The sequence below is a fragment of the Tamandua tetradactyla genome, chromosome 4, assembly GCF_023851605.1.
Source record: "Tamandua tetradactyla isolate mTamTet1 chromosome 4, mTamTet1.pri, whole genome shotgun sequence".
In the NCBI taxonomy this organism is placed as follows: Eukaryota; Metazoa; Chordata; class Mammalia; order Pilosa; family Myrmecophagidae; genus Tamandua; species Tamandua tetradactyla.
Window position 1 is genome coordinate 53760161 of NC_135330.1, and position 18834 is coordinate 53778994.

The 18834-nt window shown below is 35.3% G+C and overlaps 1 protein-coding gene across 2 annotated transcripts in view; it reads right to left on the bottom strand.

Moving 5' to 3' along the window:
• F13B (coagulation factor XIII B chain) overlaps window positions 1-18834 on the bottom strand; it is a 54978-nt gene that overhangs the window by 5781 nt on the left and 30363 nt on the right. For both annotated transcript variants that reach the window (XM_077157304.1, XM_077157305.1), the window contains 8 exons: window positions 16319-16504; window positions 15593-15769; window positions 15044-15220; window positions 9053-9232; window positions 8786-8971; window positions 7701-7883; window positions 3573-3773; window positions 2844-3026 (listed from right to left, as the gene is read on the bottom strand). In XM_077157304.1, the coding sequence (XP_077013419.1) occupies window positions 2844-3026; window positions 3573-3773; window positions 7701-7883; window positions 8786-8971; window positions 9053-9232; window positions 15044-15220; window positions 15593-15769; window positions 16319-16504 (1473 nt within the window). The remainder of the gene's footprint in view (window positions 1-2843; window positions 3027-3572; window positions 3774-7700; window positions 7884-8785; window positions 8972-9052; window positions 9233-15043; window positions 15221-15592; window positions 15770-16318; window positions 16505-18834) is intronic.

Consider the following 18834-nt stretch of genomic DNA (forward strand, 5'->3'; position numbering starts at 1 on the left):
TATCAATAAATATTCCAGATTTCCTATTAAACATGTTTCATTTATGCACAAAACACTGAAATTCTGCCCAACATTATTCAGTTTCTTGGGTCATTTTCTTATTAGCACATTTGAAAAAAATGTTCCTTTTTAATGTTGTAAATGTATGAAGGTAATTGCCAATGAACGTTTATAATTTTTTTAAAAATCAGTGCAAATATGGATGACTTCAACAACATAACAAACAAAATTCAATCCAATTGACATTTATGCAACAACAGTGAACCTAACGTTAGGAAAGTTAACTTTTATTCAAGTGCAAAAGAACGTTTATCCAAAGGTAATATGCTAGTCCATAAAGCGGGTAACAGGGAATGCCAAAGGACAAATATAGCTGAAGTATGTCTCAGAAGATTTAAAATAGAAATCAATAACAAACAGAAAACTAGGAAATCCCAGAATGTTTAAAATTTAAATAACAAACCTCTAAATAACTCAGACGGCATAGATGGTATCAAAATTGAACTATAAAGTATTTTGAAATGAATAAAAATAAAAATGTGAGATGTAAGAACTTACCGGAGGAAGTTTTAGTTGTCCTTAGAGGAAAAATCCATACATGAGAAAAGCCACAGAAGCCTGAAAATCAGTGATTAAAGTACCCATCTAAGAAAGTTAGAAAAAGAGCAACAAAATAAATCCAAAGAAAGTAGAAGAGTGGAAGTAGTAAAAATACGAGCATATATTAATGCAGTAGAGAGGAATGCTTGATGAAGGATTGTGGTAGTTAGATTAGTTGTCAACTTGGCCAGGTGAAGGCACCTAGTTCTGTTGCTGTGGACATGAGCCAATGGTAGGTGAATCTCCTCTGTTGCTAATTACATCTGCAGTCGGCTAGGAGGCGTGTCTGCTGCATGAGTGACGTTTTGACTTAATTGGCTGGTGCTTAAATGAGAGAACGCAATGTAGCACAGCCAAGCAGTTCGGCATTCCTTATCTCAGCACTAGCAGCTCAGCCCAGGCCTTTGGAGATGTAGAAAGAAGTCACCCCGGGGAAAGTTGTTGGAACCCAGGGGCCTGGAGAGAAGACCAGCAGAGACCATCTTGTGCCTTCCACGTAAGAAAGAACCTCAGTGGAAATTTAGCTGCCTTTCCTCTGAAGAACCAACAAAATAAATCCCCTTTTATTAAAAGCCAATCCATCTCTGGTGTGTTGCATTCCGGCAGCTAGCAAACTAGAACAAGGATCAACAGATACAATGGTGGTGGTTTGAAAAGACCAATAAAATTGATAGACCCCAGCCAGACATGTCAAGAATGAAAGAAATAAAGCTTAATAGAGGGAATAACAAAAGATAAATGATTAAAAACTTTAAAAACAGCATAAAAGAATGTTATGAACAACTTTATGCCAATAAAGCTGACAAGTTAGATACCACGCGTAAATTCCCAGAGACTGCTCCCTTCCAAATCTTAGAGATTACCTAATTCGATTAAACAAGTTGGAACAGTCATTAAAATCTTTCCACAAAGAAAACTTAATGCCCAAATGGCTTCTCCAGTGAATTGTACCAAATACTAAGGAAGAATAGCACCAATTTTACACAAACTTCCAGAATTGAAAAATAAGGAACACTTCCCAACTGATTTTATGAAGTTATTAAAACCTTGACAGTGAACTCTGAAAGAAAATTACAGAATAATCTCTTTCATGAAAATAGTTGCAAAATTCCTAAGTAAATCATTAGCAAATAAAATCCAGCAACATATGCAAAGCATAATTTATCATTATCAACTGGGATTTATTCCAGGAGTGAAGTCATGGTTAACATTTAAAAACAAGCAACATAATTCACTAAGCTCACAGGAAAAAATAAAATAAAAATAATCACATGATCCTATCAACTGATGTTAAAATTCTACTCTTTGGAAATTTTTATAAACCTTTCTCAAAATAGAAGTAGAAAGTTGATTTCTTTAATTTTGTAAAAAAGCTATTTTTAGATCAGTGGTAGAATGCTTGCCTTCCATGTGGGAGACCTGGTTTGATTTCCAGCCCACAAACTTCAAAAAAAAAATCGACAAATAGTGCTGCAATACGGGACAGTTGCATGGAAAAAGAATGAAATGTGACCTCCACCATACAACATACATAAAAAAAAACAAATTTTTCACCCCATACTTAAAGATGGATTATTGAAAACTTTACTAATGAGATTAGGAAGCAATCTAGATTACACACGACCTTTTCTGCTCAGTATTGTAGCGAAATCTTAGCCAGTGAAAATAGATAAGAAAATAAGTAAAAGTTATAAGAATCCGAAAGAAAGACATTCACTTCTTATTTGCAGATAAGCTATTTTATGCCTTCTGAAAGCATTGGCATATGTGCTACTTCTCTTAGGATGCTTTGCTAAATCTACTGGTCAACAAACATTAACCAAATCTCAGACTCATATTCATAATTTATGAAGCTTTCTTCATCTTTCCAGTTTGAAGCTGCCATGCATATCTTTGTTCTCCCATTGTATTCATGTTTTCTATGACAGTAGCAATCACACTGAATGATGACAGATTGCAGGTTTACCTACAGGACCATGCCTTATTCTTTTTATAGCCCCATACAAAACTGGTACTTGACGTATGGTGTGCGCTTAATAAATATTTATCAGAGTTGAACTGGAATGCAATTATTTATGATCTAGCAGGAAGAATCAAAACCAGTGACTAAATAGGTACACCAATAAAATAATATAATAACAGCAAATTAAGGGCTATATTAATGTTGAAGCCATTCAAAGAAGACAGAAATTGAAAATAGTATCAGGTTTTATTTTATTAGAGACATACTTAGGAGTACGTACCTAAACATGACGGCAGTGTAGTCCACACCCCCTCCACACAATAGACCTCCTTAGATCCTTGTAGGAAATAGTGCTCAAAGCATCTGTATTCTACTGAGGAACCATTTTCATAATTGCCTAATGTTGAAGTAATAATGACTGCGTTTTTAATAAATGGAGGGGGTACGCACATTCCTTTAAATTCTGCAAAAACAATTTTTAAGTATATAATAAATTTTTATAATTTAATGCATATCCAGTGCTTTTTTAATTGGTACAGAAATAAAATGAGATCTTTTATGAAATAGCATAAAAGATGTCAAGTATGTTTTAAAGATTGCAAGTATTTCTGCAATAATGTCATACTATAAAGTGTATTAGCACAGTTAGAATCCCATATTGTAATATTTAAATAAATCATTAAAACTATCAAAGTATTAAGAAATATGAATTTTCTTTTCCATTACATCTAGCTAGAAGTGAAAATGCATATTTGCTTAAAACCATGAAGTCTGGTGATTGTTATAAAACCTCATCATTATTCCTTTCATAAAATTGACCTTTTAGAGTTTAAAAAATGTCACTATGGTTATCCCAGGTAAGTGTCTGTACTGACTCAATATTGATTGAATCATTCCCAATTTTATAGATTAGAAGATGATGGTAGTGAATTGCTTATGGTCATATACTTTTAACCCATTTGGCAGATATTGATGAAGTAAGAAATTGCAAAAAGCACTATTGTTTTACCTTTTTTAACACATAGAGGGTATTTCACTTCTCCTCTATTGCACTGCACAGATAACTCAGAGAGTGGTGTTGATGGAGTTAAGTCATATCCCAATTTACATGTAAAATCTATTAAATCTCCATGTAGGATCTTTCCTTCATAGTTCCACTTCATCTCTATATTATTTCTCTTCATATAAATCTTACTAACAGTACATGGCTCTAAAAGACAAAATGCTCTTTTAAATTCTTTCCTCAACGAACAAACGTTTTTAAATAAAAATTATAATCAGTATCAAAAACAATATTTTATAATATTTGATATTTATCATTATTAAATCCTACACACATATGCATAGCAAAGTATATACTTATTATTACTATCAATTTTTCCATTTCTTACCATCTTCATTATGTCATAAATTAAACTACTTAATTTGAAACATTCAACATACAGTTTAAATCCATTGACCAGTTATGTTAACTTGCTTCCTGTAAAATAAAAATATTGAAATAGAGAGTATGTTCATTGTACAAATACTTATAAAACATTTGCTGTGTCAGACAGTATTCTAGGCACTTGATATCCATCAACCGAACAAAACAAAGATACCTGTCCTCATGGAATTAACCTTCTAACTTGGAGAAAAACACAGTAAATAACATAAAATAAATGCATTAATTTTATGATACATCAGAAATTTTGGCCATTTTTACACTACCACAGATGAAAATTTAGGTGGTGAAAAGAGTGGTGAAGAGGGGGAACTTCCGAAGTACTTGGGGAGGGAGGTTTCACTTTTAAACATGGTGTTTGGAGTAGGCCTGTGCCAGTTTGAAAGATTATGTACCCCAGAAAAGCCATGTTTTAGTCCTGATTCAATCTTGTGGGGCCGGCTGTTTCTTCTAATCCCAATTCAATACTGAGGGGCAGAAACATTTGATTAGATTATTTCCATGAAGATATGACATGCCCAATTATGGGTGTGACCTTTTGATTAGATCGAGCTGTGCCTCCAGCCATTCATGGTGGGTCATGATTAGTTTACTGGAGTCCTTTAAAAGAGGAAACATTTTGGAGAGAGCCAGAGCTGATAGAGAGACCTGACGAAGATGTTGGAAGATCGCGACAGAGCCTGGGTGCTAAGCAAGGACTCACAGAAATAGCCAGAACCTGAGGAGTAGAAATCTCTGGCCCTAGCACTTGCTGAGCTAAGAGATGAAAACCAGTTGTGTCCCGGAGGAGCTAAATGAAGTTTAGCGAAGACACCAAGTGAAGAACCCTCACAGGAAACAGGCCAAAAGCAATGGAGCCCAGGAGTAAGGGACCAGCAGATTCCAGCCGCATGCCTTCCCAGCTGATGGAGGTGCCCTGGATCCATGGGCCTTTTTTAAATTAAGGTATCTTTCCCTGGATGCCTTAGTTGGAACATTTTCATAGGCTTAGAACTGTAGACTTATAACTTAAATTCCCCTTATAAAAGCCATTCCATTTCTAGTACATTGCATTCCAGCAGCTTAATAAACTAATGCAAGACCTAAGTAAAAAGTGGTACTTGCACAAAAATTTGAAGAAAGTTAAGGAGTGAGCCACATTATTTTCTGGTGGAAAAACAATTCAGATGGAGGGAACAACCAGTGCAAAGGTCCCGGTTGTTTGAGAAAGACTAAGACGGCCAGGGAGGCTGAAAAACAGTGGGAGCAGGTCAGAGAGTTTTGTGTCTGGCATAAGGATCCACAGATGGGAAAATTCTAAGTTTCCACTGTTTCTGGTCTCTAATCACACTGTTTCTAGTATTTACAGTGATAAGATTGCAATTACAAACACCCACTCTCTTTTTTTCCCAACAACGATAAATGGCCCTCATTCATTATTTTGTTTGATTCATTAGCACCAAGCCTAAATGTCTGGAGTCAAGTGCCCAGTTACAGAATGATAGATTTCTTTAAACCTTGATATTGCTTGTAAGTTTATTCCATTATTAGCTTTTCCATTACTATTTTGATCCATTATCTATATCAGAGATTACTATATTTCCATTCAATGTAATATAAATCACATCAACAAAAACAATGTCAAAAACATTTATGAAAACATAGACATAAGAGCAATGGAAAAAATTACAGGTGAAAATGCATATGATTTTGAATGGAAGCAGCCTCATAAGAATTATTTGAAGGACAGAAATGACAAAGAAAATGGTTGAAAGTGCTCAAGACTTAGATACTAAAATATCTGCATTTGAGAAAACACTACAAATAAGAGAGGAAAATGAATATAACTTGCAATATACTTATTATTTCAAGTGGATAAGATAGTTCATATTGCAGTATGAAGAATGACTAACTTACGAATAGTCAATTTGTGAAAAAAACTATGACAGCTAGAAAACTGAAAATGCCCAACTTATTAATAATTAAATAATTAAAATTAAAATAATTTGTCTGCTGGATTAACAAAAATTTGAAGAACAAAATATTAAAAATTGACAAAGAATTTTAAAAACTGCTACTGTTATTCATAAATAGTAAAAGCATAAATCTCAATAAACTTTCTGAAGGACAAGTCAGCATATAAAAAGAAAATTTAAATCCAGATCTCTTTAACCCAGAAACTCCACTTCAGAAAGTTTGAAAAATAACATGCAAAATAAATGTAATTTGTTTTTTAATTAACAAAAAGCTAAAGATTTTTTAAATGTGCAGATATTTAGATACAAAATGTTCAGTCTGTGAAGCACTGAAAACACAGTAAATATCCAACAATAAAGTAACTACTTATATTAAGTACAGCATATCTGTACTATGGAATACTATATAGCTATTAAATGAATATTATGGAAGTATATCACACAAGGTTCAAAATGTATTTTTAAATGGAACAGAAGCAAGTTACATAATCTCTACATTGATATGGTATTTCGTTATTTTTACATGAGGTAAAATGTTTAGAATACCATTATATTAATTATTAATAGGGATAATTTCAGACAACTTTATTGATATTTTCTATTTTCTTCTAAATTCATCTATGTATTTACTAAATTTTTGGTAAATAACATGAATTGCTTTTGTATTTTAAAATGTTCACCTTTTAAAGTAAATGTATTTTATTTTTTATAGGAAGTTTGTAATGTCATTACTTATTTGTAAAAATTCTAATGTTATAAGTTCAACGCTCTGTGATTATAAGGAAAGATTAAAGCTTTTAAATTATAACTGGCTAGAATATTTGGAGGCAAATCTATAGACTTGAGATGAAAGGAGTATATTATTTTATCAACATTATCTCAATTTAGGTAATTATTTAGATAACTGTCTCTCCTCCACTCTTTTTTTTTTTTTTTTAAAGAGAGAGGGAGGAAGGGAAGGAAAGACAGAGAGAAGGAAGGAAGGATGGAAGAAAGGGAAACATCTTTAAACATTTTCTTGTTTTATTATATTTTGTTTGTTTGTTTGTTTTTTTACATGGGCTGGGCCGGGAATCGACCCGGGGTCCTCCGGCATGGCAGGCAAGCACTCTTGCCCGCTGAGCCACCGCGGCCCGCCCAACATTTTCTTATTTTATTATATTTTGTTTGTTTGTTTTTTACATGGGCTGGGGCCGGGAATCGAACCGGGGTCCTCCGGCATGGCAGGCAAGCACTCTTGCCCGCTGAGCCACCGCGGCCCGCCCTCTCCTCCACTCTTAAAACACTGAAATTCTTAATATGTCTTACTCCAAAATATAGTTAGGGTAGCTGACAAATCTATATTTATATCATCAACAAGCTATAATAAAGGTGGCCATTTGGGTGAGGAAGTTGTGACGAAGGAGCTATTGGAAATATGCCCAACCAAGGAAAGAGTGGATTGATTTCTCTTCTTCTAAATACCATTCTAAGGACAATACAAATGAACACATTGAAAATTACCATAGAAGAAAACATTGTTAGGAGAAAACGCAAAAATTAATGGGGAAAGAATTAATGTAGTCCTAGACCTTAAAACAGTAGAGATTTTCTACTTGAAGAAATGAGGATGGGTGTAACACTTTGGGGAAAATGAAGTTTTATAAAAATAAACATTTCTGTGCTATAAAATGTGATAAGAAAATTAAAAAAATGCAAAAATAATATTCAAAGAAATCCAGTGCACAATCTATCTTACCTAAGCAAACAGGTAGGGGTGACCACGTTCCTCGTTCACAGTGAGATAGCTTCGATCCGCTCAATAAATAATATTCATTGCACCTATATTCCACTGAGGATCCTGTTGTATAGCTTGTCAATACTTCATCCACAACAGCCCCATTTATTATAGCAGGTGGAGGCTTACAATTTTCATAGTTTTCTAAGAAAAGAAGTTATTTAAAAACTAATATGAATTCATAACTACACAATGATTTAGTACACTTGTGCATTACATAGTGCCTCAATATTTGCACTGTATCATTCAGAACAATTGCTTTGTAAATCATCAGGAATTAGAAAAACATTATGCAGCATAACTTTCTTTTAATTGACTATGCAAGAATAAGCAGCAAATGTTTTTCATAAGGACAAGTATGCATTTTTTCACTTCTCTTGATTGTGAAGGGACTATGATACAGATTTCTTAAGATATGTAGAAATAGAAACAACACTTTTTTACCCTAAAGATTATGATCAATTCTAAAACTGCCCTATGGCATTATCGATTTTTATTTCTCCTTCTCATTCCTCTCCTTAGGACTCAGTCAAACCATAGATGAAGTTTTTTCCCTCTCTTTAGTTTCTCTCTCGTACTCTGTAATATTTTTTTTCTTTAGCATCCTTAATACTCTTTGCCTCATACAGTGCATATTCTAGAAATCAGATTTGTGGAGATGTCTCCAGGATCTGGAATGACAAGAAGGATAGCATCCAGGAGTAATGGTGCAGCCTGGAGGTATCTTTTAGTGAAAGGGAAGACCAGGGATGTATCTCATAACTTATGTGCTGTCTTTTTTTAAAGCTCATAGTCAAACAAATCAGATAAAAGTGCCTAGTGCATTCAAAAGTTTTAGTTTCCCATTTCTTTACATTGGCTTAAATCTGCAAACGTCTCCACCGAAAACAGCAGAGGAGGTGCAGTATTTGTTCTGAAGGTGAAATATTTCTCTCTAACTCTCTAAACTGTGATTATGTGGATTAAATGAACAGCATGGAAAATTTTGGCAACAGGCTTAGTTAGTGATGTTAAATATCACTCTATCTATTGTATTTATTACATACCAACACACTCAGGGGGAAGTGTCCATTTTCCCTGTTTACAAGTTATTTCATTTGATCCTCGGAGATGGTAGCCACTTTCACATCCATATGTCACTTTTGCTCCATTGTAATAAATCTTAGAGTGTAGATTTGCTGCACCATTCTCAATAAGGGGTGGGTCCTCACAGGCTATCTTCTCCTTTACTTCTGTAAAGGTACAATTTAAAGACTTTTAAGCTACACAGACAAATTTATTTTCAGGACATGCTTACCAGAGGTATTGCTAACCAATGCATTTTGGGGGTTCTGTCCATTTTCCATTTCCACAATGCATTTCTTCTGACCCCTTGAGCTCAAAATTAAGTTCACAAACTATGTGAACTATTTCTCCATCACGATAAGTTGTTGGATAAGTTTGGATTTTGGCATTCAGAGGCAGAGGTGGAGGAGGGCATCTATTTCTTCTTCCTGATGGAAAAGTAAAAGCATATTTAGTCAAATAATTATAAAAAATAATAGCCAAGGATTAATAAGCGCCGTCATTGTGCTGGGCACCTTAGCAAGTATAGTGGAAAGACTCTCATGAAGGCCCCATGATCCCCACAACGTGAGGTTCACACCCTTGTGTGATTCTCCTCTTGTGATTAGCTTCTAACCAGTATAATACAGTGATGATGAAGGGATGTATGTGATTACGTGTACAAGATTCTGTTCCATAAGGTGGTAGTATTGGTCTTGCTAAGATTTTTTCTCTTCCTTGTTGGTTTTGAAGAAACAAGCTGCCACACTGAAGAGGGTCTTGAGGCAAAGGATGGAGAGAGGCCTCTGGCTGACAGCCCATGAGAAACTGAGAACCTTTGTCCATCAGCTTGCAAAAACTGAATGCTGCCAACAACCACACAAGTTTTCAAGCAGATCCTTTCCCAATCAAACCTCAGAAGAGACTGCAGCCTCAGTTATCACCTTGATTGCAACTTTGTTAGACATTGAAGCAAAAGATCCAGATAAAGTCCTGTCCAGACTCCTGACCCACAAAAACTGTGAGAAAATAAATGTATTTTTTCTTTATTTTCTTTTTAATCATGGAAAGCTTTAAATATTGTCTGCAAATGACTAATTTCTAAGAATGTTTTTCATTTTGCCCATGTTGCAAAATGTATTGGCTTAATGAGTTCATAATGTTCCCGTATTATATATTCAATAACCAAAAGATCTGTAGTGGTTTCATATTTTTCATTTCTGTTATTGATCATTTTTAAAACAGTTTTATTGAAATATATTCACATACCATATCATCCATCCAAAATGAACAATCAATGGCTTGTAGTATAAACAGACAATTGTGTATTCGTTATGACAACCAATTTTAGAACGCTATCATTACTCAAAAAAGAAAAGCTCCATACTCCTTATGCCCCCCTATTATTGACACCATTTGTGAGGTAACTTTGTTACAATCGATGAAAGGATATCAAAGGATTACTATTAACTATAGTGCACAGGTTGCATTAGGTATATTTTCCCCATATACCCCCCTATTAGTAACACCACCTTGTAATAGTAACACACATTGTTCTAGTTCATGAAAGAACATTCTTATATTTGTACTACCAACCACAGTCATCATCCAAAACAGAGATCAGTGCGTCAGAGACCCCACTGTTTTATTCTCTAGCTTTCCTTCTAGCGACATAACACGACCCTAAACTTTCTCTTTAAATCACTATCATATCCATAATTTGGCACTGTTTATTACACTCAAAATAATGTACTACCATCAGCTCTATCCATTTCCAAACAATTACAGTCAACCTTATCAAAAATCCTACATCAGTTAAGCATCAGCTCCCCATTCTCTATTTTCATTCTATTTCCTGGTGGACCTATATTCTAGATCTTAGCTTTATGAGTTTGCTTATTATTAGTTCATATTAGTGAGAGCATACAATATTTGTTTTTTTGTGCCTGCTTTATTTCACTGAATAGAATGTCCTCAAGTATCATCCTTGTTGTTCCATGCATCAGGACTTCATTCCTTCTGGTATATATACATACATATATATACACCAAATTTTGTTCATCCATTCATCAGTGGATGTAAACTTAGGTTGCTTTATCTTTTGGCAGTTGTGAATAATGCCACTATGAACATCAGGATGAAAATGCCTGTTGAAGTCCTACTTTCAATTCTTCTGGGTATGTACCTAGTAGTGGGATTACCAAATCTTACAGCAATTCTATACTTAGCTTCCTGAGGAAGTAGCAAACTGCCTTTCAAAAGGCTGCACCATTTTATATTTCCACCAGCAGTGAATGAGGCTCCTATTTTTCCACATCCTCTCCAACACTTGTAATTTTCTTTTCTTTAATAATGGTCATTCCAGTAGGTGTGAAATGATACCTCATTTGTGTTTTTGATTTGTAATTCCCTAGTAACTATTGATATTGTGCATTTTTCATGTATTTTTTTTAGCCATTTGTATTTCCTCTTTGGAAAAAGAATTATTCAAGTCTTTTGTCCATTTTTTAACTGTGCTGTTCATGTTCAGTTGTAGGATTTCTTTTTATATTCTAGCTATTAATCCCTTATATTTGATATTTGATTTCCAAATATTTTCTCCCATTAAGTAGGCTGCCTTTTAACTTTCTTAACAAAGTCCTTTGAAACAAAGTATTTAATTTTGAGGAGGTTCAATTTGCCTATTTTTTTCTTTTATTTCTTGTGCTTTGATGTAAAAATCTAAGAAAGCATTGCCTACCACAGGTTCTTAAAGATGCTTCCTTATATTTTCTTTTTACAAATTTTATAGTCCTGGCTCTTATATTTAGGTCTTTGATCCATTTTGAGTTAATTTTTATATAAGAGGACCCCTATCTCAATAAGGGATTGTGGATATGGATACCCAGTTCTCCAAGCACCTTTCTTGTGGATATGGATACCCAGTTCTCCCAGCACCATTTGTTGAAGAGACTATTTTGTCCCAGTTCAGTGGATTTGGGGGCCTTCTCAAAAATCAGTTGGCCATAAGGACAAAAAACACATAAATAATATGGAGGATCAGGGGTAGATTACAATACTAGGGGTCAGTGGGAGGGAGGGTTAGGGGTATGGGACGTATGGGTTTTTTTTTCTTTTGCCTTTTTATTTCTTTCTCTGACATGGTGCAAATGTTCTAAAAATGATCATGATGAATGCACAACTACGTGATGATATTGTAAGCCCCTTGATTGTGTACTTTGGATGAACTGTATGGTGGATGAAGATAACTCAATAAAAATATTTTTTAAAAATCAGTTGGCCAAAGTCCTTGATCTTGAAGCTTGCTCCTGTGAAGCATATTTCTTTCGTGGAGAAGCTAAATCTACCTCTAGTTATGCCTAAGAGCTACTTGCAGAAAACCTCTTTTGTTGCTCAGATGTGACCCCTCCCTCTCTAAGCCTAACTCTGCAAGTGAAATCATTACCTCCTCCCTATGTGGAATACGACATCCAGAGGTAAAAAAAGTCTCCCTGGAAACATGAGACATGACTCCCAGAGATGAGCCTGGCTCTGGCACCATGGGATCAGCAATGCCTTCCTGACTAAAAGGGGGAAAATAAATGTAAAAAAATAAGGTATCAGTGGCTAAGAGAGTTCAAATAGAGTTGACAGGCTATTCTGGAGGCTACTCTTATGCAAACTTCAGTTAGATATTGCTAATTACCAGGGTTTGCCACACCCCAACTAAAACCATTACTGTCAATCCTAAAGAATACCTAGGGCTTTATCTGAAACTCTACACAAGTTTCATGCACTAAGATTACTTTCCAGAAACCTACCACTTTCAGATACACCTTGAAATTCAGAGGGGCCAGCCTGTCCAAGAACATCACTAGTTCCATCCCCCATCCTATATTATCAATGCCCCTTTCCAATATGAAAAAGTTAGAATGGGCATAGCACAAATACCCCTAGAGATCTGGAGAAGGATCAAAGCTGAAGGAGGAGCTATAGTAGAAAAGAAAGAATTTAACAAATAAGTATGATTGCTGAATCATTATATTGATATTTTTTTCAGTCTCCAGTGTCTTGGACCAAGTAGAAGGAAAATTCTAAAATTGTGGAACTGTAACACATACCAAACTCTGAAATCTGTTCTATAATTATTTGTTACACTGTACTTTGAAATTTATTGCTTTTTTTGTACATATGTTATATTTCACAATAAAAATTGTTAAAAAATAAGTTGGCCATAAATGTGAGTGTCTATTTCTGAACTCTCAACTCAATTTCATTGGCCAGCATAGCTATCTTTATTCCTGTCCCATGCTGTTTGGACCACTATATCTTTGTAATATGCTTTAAAATCAGGAAATCTGAGTCCTCCAACTTTGTTTATCTTTTTCAAGATGTTTTTGGCTATCCAGGGGCATTCTTACCCTTCCAAATAAATCAGATAATTTGCTTTTTCATTTCTGCAAAGTAGACTGATGGACTTTTGATTGGGATTGCATTGAATCCATAAATCAATTTGGGTAGATTTGATGTCTTAATATTTAATCTTCCATCCATGAACTGTGTGTGATTTAAGCTGCCACTTGTATGGCAACATTTTTATGGAGCAATATCAAAATAAAACAGCAAGCATTTTACATTAAATATTTTTTAAGCTTAAATTAATTTATTAAGTACCATTATTTCTCACATATAATAGATAAAGAAAATAAAGATTAAAAAGTAAGTAAATTATTAGTAAGCAGCAGATCTGTTCTCAAAACCATGTCCATCTGAATTCATGTCTCACATTCTATACTTGGAAATACTGCCTGCATTATTTTGCTATTGCTGCTATGGCAAACTACCACAATAATGGCTTAAAATAAAGCAAATTTATTTTTTTACAGTCTGGGGCCAGAATTCTGAAATCACTTTCACTGGGCTAACATCAAAATGTTGGCAGGGCTGTTTTCCTTCTGGAGGCTTTAAGGGTTTTCTAGTTTCTGGAAACCACCAGCATTCCTTGTTTCCTGATCCCTTCCTAACACCACTACAAGCTCTTGCTTCTATCATTCCATCTTCTACTTCCTTCTCTGTAAGCAAATCTCTCTCTGCCTCCCTCTCTGAGGACACCTGCAATTACATTTAGGGCCAGCCTGGATAATGCAGGATAATCTCCCCTTCTCAAATCCTTGATATGATCACATGGGCAAAGTCCCTTTTTCCATATAAGGAAGCATTCATAGATCACCAGGTATCTTTTGTGTGTGGAGATTTCTACAATGTTATGGTTCAATACATTTATATCATCACAATCTGTTGGTCAATCTCATTGCATGGCCCCAGTCAACTCCTTTTTCATTCCTCTCCACAGCTATTTCAGATCTCCACCACTCTCTTCTAACTTGTACCCTCACTTCTTGCTCCTGTCTGATAATAATGGCTTTGTCGACCATATTACAGACGAAAATATGGTTAACATATTGTTAAAACATCAAGCCCTTTCCCTCTCCCCATCTTTCTTAATACTCTCCTCCAATTTATCTTTTTAAGGCTCAGTTTAAATATTATCTATCATTTCTGTGACTGCTATCCCATTCCATATCAAGCAGAATCTCTAATGTTTATTCAACAACTGTGTACCTGACTGTATTATAACACTTGTCACATTGTGTAAAATATTTGTTTTCAGAGCTGTTTCTTCTACTAGACATAGCATATCATATCAGAGCTACTTCATATCACATCATAGGTCATTTAAATGATATTGAAATTGTTGTTTTCTGACAGTAATCTTATCACCTTGCTAGAAAATATCCAGTGACAGAAAGAACGATAGCCGCTATGTTTTTGGACACCTCTTATTAAGTGATCTCACTTTCCATTTTCACTGCTGGGTAATATTCTACTGCTTTTTCCACTCTCTACTCTACTATTTTGAAGGGCTGTATTTTCACATCAGGAGATTTGTAACCAATTAAGAAAGTATCTTCCCATAGCTACCAGCTTGGAGTACATTGGATCTTATCATTCCCAGTAAGGAGAGCTATTCATTATTATAATGACATTTTAAAATATATTAAGTTCGAAAGATACATCCAGTCTACAAGCTAATATAAAACATCTTCTTTTAGAGAGAACATATTCAATAAGGCTGAAAGCATCACTGATTTAAAAGACAATATTTATATTTTTAAAATAGTATTCAGGACAAGAATTTTATATATTACCCCAAATGTTTTTTAAAGCTGATGAAGATTAAGACATATTATTTGTATGGATGTGAAATTTTTAAAAGTTACCTTCACATATAGGAGACTCTGGATACCAACCAAAATTATAGCACTGAATTAAATCGAATCCACTTAAATAATAATTTTCATGACAAAAAAATTGAACTACATCTCCTTCTTCATAGGTTTGCTTTACAGGATGAAAATAACCATTTTCTATCAGTCTTAAAGATGGGCACTGTAATTCTAAAAATGAAAAAACAAACAATACCAAGAAGTTTTTATTTTTCCTGCTAGAACAAAATTAACTTAGTACTTACATGCCTCACCTGGAATAGAAATGAATAAATTTGACATATTCTATTTGAGAAAATAAAAGATTTTCTATTTATTACATATATTAAATATCATTAGGCTTATTTTAATAAAATAAGGTTAGCCGAAAGGATTTTTTTTTTACTTGTGAGATTTAATGATCAAAGGTTATTGTCATTATAAAACTTAGAGCAAAAGCAAATATGGAAAATAGAACATAAGTAACATGACAACTTGCATACACCTCTGTATGAGAGGAAGTTTTCAGAGTGAAAGTAGACTGCCTTCAAAATGAGAACTTACTTGTACATTTAGGTGTGAGAGACCACCCATATGTGTGACATTCTGCCTCCTCTGTCTTCTGTCCTCCAGCTGTGTAGTAACCAGGATCACATTTGTATTGCACTTTATCATTTACTTTGAATGATTTCTGTGTTGTGGAATAATTTCCATGATGTAATTCTGGGGCCAAGCATGTTTCTAAAAAAAATGAAGTTATTTATTTTAAAAATCTCATCACTAAGCTTAGAATATTAAAGATAAATTTCAAAATGAATTTTCATTTGACTCTTAAGAATATACAGCAGACTTAGCCCTTGGCAAAACCGCAAAACACTAACAAAATATGTGTTTAAAATTACTCAATAATTTTTAAGGTTATCTGGTATTTGGTTTATAATATAAAATAATGCTCATGAGTGCAAATTCTTCTCTTAGAAAGGAAATAGTCACTTATATTTGTTGCAAGAAACAGGTTCATTAAGATTCATTCATTTTATTCTACTCCAATTCCCTTTTATTAGTGCAAGTGGGACTTATTGCAGCAGGTCTGTCTTATGGGGTTTGAGAACTAGTGATCCAGATCAAGGAAACATCCGGCACATAAAGAAAACAATGTATCAGCTTACCATTGTTACTGACATTTTGAAAATATGAATCATATTAAATAGAAATGTGTCTCAAAATAAGAAAATTCTACATTCACAAGCCTTTATTTTCAGTTTTAGGAAATGATTCTTAAACACATACGATGTTCCTTCCTGCAGGTTGGCTGAGAAGACCACCCGTTGGCGAGACATTGAACCACGTCTTCCTGCTTGCCTCCGGTGGTTTTGTATCCTGAAGCACAACTATAATTCATGTTCTCTTGAATTTTGTACAATAACTTTCCATCGGAGAAGTAACCATTAATCAGTTCAGGCTTGGTACATTTTTCTATGGGAAAAAAAAATACTTATTTGCTTAATTTAGTGATGAAACTAATCTTATCTTTTACAGAGCTGTAAAAAAAAGACAAAAAAATCATTGTATTTTTAGTTGAAATTTGAAGGAAAGAGAAGAAATTTTCACTCCATAATTCACTGAATAAATTTAATTTTGGATGTCTGCACTAAAAGTTAATAAACAAATAAATACTAACTTTGCTTTCTATAGTCATCCCTACCTCCTATCTCATCTACATTTATTCTTCCACTAACCAATTGTCATTGGTGACAAATAGAGAGAATTTCTCTTGGATTTACTTCCGAATAAAAATTTTAAGTCCACTATGTTTGCTAACTTTTACAATCAATCCGAGCCCCGTCTGCGGCTCGAGGCCCAGGCGGCCGACCCAGGCGTAGGCAGCTGAGACTGCGGCCCGGGGGGCGCCGAGTGGCCGCGGCGCGGGTCCTACCCGGGGCCGAGCGCGGGATGCCCGAGCCGCTGCGGCCTCAGCAAGAGCGCGCGGCGTCGCCCGTGAGGGCGGGGAGACGCTGCTGCCCCGTCGCGGTCCCCGGACCCTCTGGCCCGGCTCCCAGCAGGCAGCTTGCAAGGAACAGGGGAGTGTTTCAGGGTGCCTTGTAGGTGCTCTGCGTTTCTCTGAGAGGGGCAGCAGGGAGGGAGAAATGGCCACAGGGCTGCTGCCAGCCCAGGCTCAGCCAGGATGAGTGCGTGTACCTGGACCCTGCCCAGGAAGCCCTGTACCAGGAAGTGATGTTGGAGAACTACAGCAACCTGCAGTCACTGGCAGGGGAAAAAAATCCCTGGATGGTGAAAAAAGTTCCTCAAGGCATATGTCTAGGACAGGAGAGTTTGCTTGAAATCACAGTTTCTAAAGAAGTAAATCAAGAAGGCATAAAGAAAAAATAACATAGATGATGGTCCTTTTCATTTCAAGTTGGGAAAAACCTACATATATAAGGGTAGGTTAGAGAAGCAACAAAGCAAAAAGAATAAATTCAGGAATGTTTTATTTACCATCAAAAAACTGTACATGAAGGAGAAGAGCTTTAAAGGTATCAAATTGGGAAAAATCTGGGTCTAAAATCATCACTTATTAGAAAACGCAGAGTTGTTGCCAGAGGAAGGAAAACTTATTTACAGCAGTTTTCAATTCTACTTAAACTGCTGAGAATCACTGCTGCACGTAAATGCTATGAATGTAGTGTTTGTGGGAAAATTCTTCCCTGAGTAAACATCAGAGAATCCATACATAAGAGAAGCTCCATAAATGTAAGGAATGCAGAAAAGCTTTCAGCCAAAGCTCAGCATTTGAGAGTTCACACTGGAGAGAAACCTTATATGTGTAGGGAATGTGGAAAAGCCTTCAGTTTCAACACATATCTTATTGGACATCAGAGAATGCATACCGGGGAGAGGCCCTATAAACGCAGTGTATGCGGAAAAACGTTGAAAGGCAGTTCATCCCTTAATAATCGCCAGAGGATTCATACTGGAGAAAGAGGCCCTATAAGCGTAATGAGTGTGGAAGGGCCTTTAGTCCGTGCTTATCTCTTATTCAGTGTCATAGAATTCATGCTGAAGAGAAACCCTATGAATGTCATCAATATGGAGAAGCCTTTACTTCAATAACACGGCTAAGTAGGCACCATTGAATTCATACTGGAGAGAAACCCTTTAGTTGTAATGACTGTGGAAAAGTAGTTAGTTACCACTCAGCCTTTATTATACATCAGAGAATACACACTGGTGAGAAACCTTATGTATGTAAAGAATGTGGGAAAGCCTTTAGCCAAAGTTCAGCTCTTACACAGTATCAAAGAATTCACACTGGAGAGAAACCCTGCAAATGTAACGAATGTGGGAAAGCTTTCTCCTGGATTTCACAGCTTAATACACATCACAGAATTCATACTGGAGAGAAACCATATAACTGTAAAGAATGTGGAAAATCCTTCAGTTCTCACTCAGTAGTTAATACACATTGGAAAATTCATAGTGAAGCGAAATCTTACATATATAATACCTACGAAAAGGCTTTCAACTAAAGCTCAGCTCTAATTCAGCACCAGGGAATTCATACTGGAGAGAAACCATTTAACTGTAAAGCTTTCAGACAAAGTCCATCTCTTATAACACATATGAGAATTCATACAGGAGAAAAGCCTTATAAATGTAAAGAATGTGGGAAAGCTTTTAGTCAGAGCTCATCCCTTACTAATCATCAAAAGATGATTACTGGAGTGAAACTCAATAAATAAAATGCATGTGGAAAGCCTTTCAACTGAAGTTCATTCCATATTGAGTATCAATTCCTCTTGGCA